Below are 4,826 nucleotides of genomic sequence, written 5' to 3'. Positions count from 1 at the left end.
CTCCTTTTACCTGTTTGATTTCTTACCAGTGTGAAACATGAAGATGATCATCCAAACTAAGCAGAGCTGCATCATTTCCACTTGTACTGAATGAACAATAGAGAGAACACAGCAGCTCTTCACTTCCAACATGAAGCCTTTCATATTCAGTTGTGGAGCTCCTCCTCTTGCTGTGCTCTGTTTCCATTCAGGCTGATGGAAGCTTTAGAAATGACAGTGATGCTGCAGTCATCATCATGGAACTCGAAGTTGTCTTTAAAAATAAAGTGATTTAAGATGTAAATTTATATGAGAGGCTCTAGGATTGAACCCTGTGGGACACCACAAGAAATCACAGCCGAGAGAACAACAGAGAAACTTCTGTTCTAAAGATAAGAACAAAAGTAATGAAGACCTCAGTCTGTGATGCCAACCAGTTTATGGACATACTTCATTCAAACTGCGTAAATGTTTTTCTCCAATACTGAAGTATAACAGTACATACAGTATATTGACAGTGTTACATACATTTGTGCAAGGCAAGGTAAGTTTATTTGTATAGCACATTTCAACAAGGCAATTCAAAGTGCTTTCCATAAAACATAAAAGCAACAGGGAAATGTAAAAAAGTTTAAAAGCAACATAAAATATAAAAGTTACAGTGCAGTGTACAATCAGGGTTAAAATAGTTAAATGGAAAATAAAGACAGGCTGAGGGGTTGAGCAAATAATTGAGTTACAATTATTTTGAAACGAGAATAAACGGAGAAGTACACTTAGTCTACTCTCTCTAGCTAGTCTGTACTCGGGTCCATAGCAATCTTTGGGTCCACTGAAACTCCAAAAACCCTCGGACACTACAGAGAAACCAGGACATGTCTGTCCGCAGGCCGCTTTGATCCAGTTATACTCTGGACCCACCTGCGCATTTACAGGTGGACAGAGATTCCTGCAAATCAAGAGATTTAAGACCACTTCCTTCACTCTGTTCAATCTCACTCCCATTATCTTTTCACTCAATTACCTACTCATTTCTCACTGTGTAAATATTTAATTAAAAGCACTGTTAAAAAGAAAAGTTTTCAGTCTTAATTTAAAAGAACTGACTGTTTCAGCAGACCTGCAGTTATCTGGGAGTTTGTTCCAGATATACGGAGCATAATAACTGAACGCTGCGTGTCCTTGTTTAGTTTTGACTCTGGGGACAGAAAGCAGACCTGATCCCAGACGACCTGAGAGGTCTGGATGGTTCATAACGAAGCAGAAGATCAGAAATGTATTTTTTTTTTCTAAACCATTTAGTGCTTTTTAAACTAACAGCAGGATTTTGAAATCAATTCTTTGACATAAAGACCTCAGAACAGGAGTGATGTGATCCACCTTTTTGGTCTTAGTGAGGACTCGAGCAGCAGCGTTCTGAATCAGCTGCAGCTGTCTGATGGATTTCTTAGGGAGCCTGTAAGGACACTGTTACAGTAGTCGAGTCGACTGAAGATAAATGCATGGATAAGTTTTTCCAGGTCCTGCTGAGACATAAGTCCTTTAATCCTTGATATATTCTTAAGGTGATAGTATGCTGACTTTGTCATTGTCTTAATGTGGCTCCTCAAATTCAGGTCTGACGCCATGACTACACCAAGATTTCTGGCTTGATTTGTGGTTCTTAACATTACAGATTGAAGTCGAGCACTAATTTTCAATCGTTCCTCCCTGGCTCCAAAAATAATAACTTCAGTTTTATCCTTGTTTAATTAAAAGGAAATTCTGGCACATCCAATCGTTGACCTGCTCAATACAGTTATTCAGCACTTGTATGGGATCATAGTCCCCTGGTGAAATGGTTATGTAAATCTGTGTGTCATCTGCATAATTATGGTAACATATTTTGTTGTTTTTCATAATCTGAGCCAGTGGAAGCATGTAAATGTTAAAAAAAAAAGAGGTCCCAAAATGGAGCCTTGGGGAACTCCACGTCATTTTTGTCAGCTCAGATGTGTGATTACCTATAGACACAAAGTAGTCCCTGTCCTTTAAGTAGGATTCAAACCAGTTTAGTACTGTGCCAGAAACTCCAACCCAGTTTTCAAGTGTGTCTAGTAATATGTTGTGGTCGACTGTGTCGAATGCAGCACTGAGATCCAATAATACTAAGACTGAAATTCTGCAAGTTGAAACAAATCCAGACTTCATCATCACACTGAAGTTTAACAGTGTGTGACTCCCTCTAGTGGACGTTGTGGAGTATTCTGTTGTCTTTGCTCCAAAGGTTTTTGTACAGAGTTTTGGTGTTTCCTGTCACTGTGGGCTGCAGAGCACAGTAGTACACAGCAGAGTCAGACAGCTGAAGCTTCTGGATCTTCAGAGGAACTGATCTTGAGGTGGAATCCAGTGTGGATGAAAATCTCTCCTTGTACTTGTCTGCTGTTTTCCCTTCATCCCGTTGAAAGCGGCTCAGTATGAATTCAGGGCTGTTGTTTCCATCCTGTTTGTACCAGAAGAGATAATCATTTGTTGAACTGCTGTTATATAGACAGCCAAGTGTTACTGGCTCTCCTTCAGCAGCAGTCACGTCTCCTTCTGGTTGCAGCACGTTGTCTTTTTGTGCTCTGCATTCTGTAAAACAGCAACAAACAGTATCAGTGTGCTGTTAAAGAATCATGTCAATGTTGGATTGATATCAGAGAACCAGAGTTGTGTTCATACCAAGGCACACAGCAGCCAGCAACACTGAGATGAACAGAGGCGTCATATCTGCAGTGTTGAGGAACTGTGAGCTCCAGCAAGTATAAAGAAGGCTGTGATCTCTCTGTTTAGTCTTCATCAACACTAAGTTGGTGGATTAGAAGGAGGAGCCTGATCACAGTGACGGGGCTCATTCACAGCCCTGTGTTATTCCCCGACTGACAACTTTACACTCAACACATTTTCCTCACTCTCTCCTTTCCTAGTGTGACAATTAGGATCAATTAGTGAATGTTTTTAATATGGTATCAGCATCATATTAAAGGCCTGTCAGTTTGCCAGCCTGTCCACAGCTTCTCCAGATAAAGGGCTAAAATATGAAGCAGTTCAGAACACATAAGGATCTCCAAAACCAGCTCGGTGGTGTCGACCATTTCAAACAGGATGTTCCACTGAGAGCGAATGGTTAAGAGCTGCTACCACCAGTTTACCACAGTGAAAGTAGAGGCTTCAGCAAACACTCCCTCACTCCCACAATGGGGCAGTCACGTCCTTTCTAGACTCTTCCAAGGGCTGATTTAGTGCTTCGATCTCTGGAGCTGCCGCATTACTGACAGTGAAAGCAGAGATGTTTGTGTTAATTATGGTTGGACATCTCCCCCTCTAACAAATGAAGGCAGTCTGTGCAAACATGGAGCTTATTCTGTCTCCAAACACTGGTGTGAAACTGGTCATGACTCAGGCTTTGGAGTGAAACATTAAGGTGTTTGTCCATCCTTGTCTGGATGTGAAAGTGCAGTGGGACTCTGGCCGACGTTACATACCAGCTTATTATTACAAGGCATCAAACTTACAGTCCATAATTTATTGTCAGATGTATTTGAACTTTTTCTTTAGTGAGTCTTCTGGAATAAAGAATCGAGTCAAGATGTCTAAGAATTTTATTCTTTACAAAGGCTCAAACAAACATACAGAGTGCAACCAGTAAAGTATTTCCTTTCCCTCAGTTCTGGTTTATATAGCATAGAGCATATCTGCCCTAAATGGTAGGTTTCGTCTCTTTTATTCAATTTAGCAGGAAACATATTTCAACCCATTTATCAAATTGTCCCATAGATGTTTTATCTTTCTCAGTCGTAAATTTTATAACTGGCAGAAGGATTTTAAGAGCTGTTTCCCACTCAGTTCTCACTTTACTCCAACATATCCCTTATTTGTTTCTCTACGTACCTGTACCTTCATCTCTGGAAATGACACTTATGCTGCCGTTCAGTGGTGGACAGTAATTACGTACATTTACTCAAGTACTGTACTTATGTACAAATGATTATATTCTGTTCATGCCACTTTTTGTGTCTCCACCAAACTCAGACTGAGAGATTGTTCTTTTTTCTTCACTACAACAGCTTTTGTTACTTTACAAAGTAAGCATTGTACTACATATGAAGAGTTTATAAAATATAATGTTTTGTAATTAATTTAATTACCAACAGTTTATTCAAGCACAGCTGAAACAATTAGTTGGTTGAAAAAAATGTTTTTATTGGCAGCTTTTTTGATCATTTGTCATTTTTCATGTCAAAATATTTCATCGTTCCAGCTTCACAAATTAATTATTTGAAACATTTTGATGTAGTGTTAATAATATTGAGGTTTGGATTGACATGAACAATTTTAGGCCAATCTCTCCCTGTTCTTTCAAAAATCTTGAAATCATTAGTTGCTATCCAATCATATTTGGACTCGCAGAACATTTGAAATGAGGGTTTAGTATTACAGTCTACATATTGCTTCAAACCAGGCAGCACAGCTTAAAGCTTGCAATGGTTACAATCACCAAGCATTTCAATTGTCTGTGAAAACAATCTGCTGGAGTAGTAATGGAGATACTTTGAAAATACTATGAACATATTCAAGTTCTGTTATTTGTTTATTGTGTTTTATCTGTAGTACTTCATTTAATGTTGCTTCTATCAGCACTAAAACAAATCCAGACTGTATCATAAACCACTGAAGTTTAACAGTGTGTGACTCCCTCTAGTGGACGTTGTGGAGTATTCTGTTGTCTTTGCCCCAAAGGTTTTTGTACAGAGTTTTGGTGTTTCCTGTCACTGTGGGCTGCAGAGCACAGTAGTACACAGCAGAGTCTGTCACTGCAGCAGAGG

At 39.3% G+C, this 4,826-nt stretch overlaps 1 gene segment (V, D, J or C); it reads right to left on the bottom strand.

Annotated features, from left to right (window-relative positions):
- Window positions 1–298: 298 nt before the first annotated feature.
- LOC119884495 lies at window positions 299–3,213 on the bottom strand. The segment is given in 3 exon segments: window positions 299–311; window positions 2,289–2,592; window positions 2,683–3,213. Coding segments are annotated over 3 exon segments (435 nt in total).
- Window positions 3,214–4,826: the final 1,613 nt, after the last annotated feature.

Source organism: Micropterus salmoides, unplaced genomic scaffold, assembly GCF_014851395.1.
Source record: "Micropterus salmoides isolate LMB-PRFRI ecotype aquatic unplaced genomic scaffold, ASM1485139v1 Ms_hic_scaffold_3499, whole genome shotgun sequence".
Lineage (NCBI taxonomy): Eukaryota > Metazoa > Chordata > Actinopteri > Centrarchiformes > Centrarchidae > Micropterus > Micropterus salmoides.
Note: the sequence above shows the minus strand (reverse complement) of the source record. Positions and strands in the feature narration are given on the sequence as shown.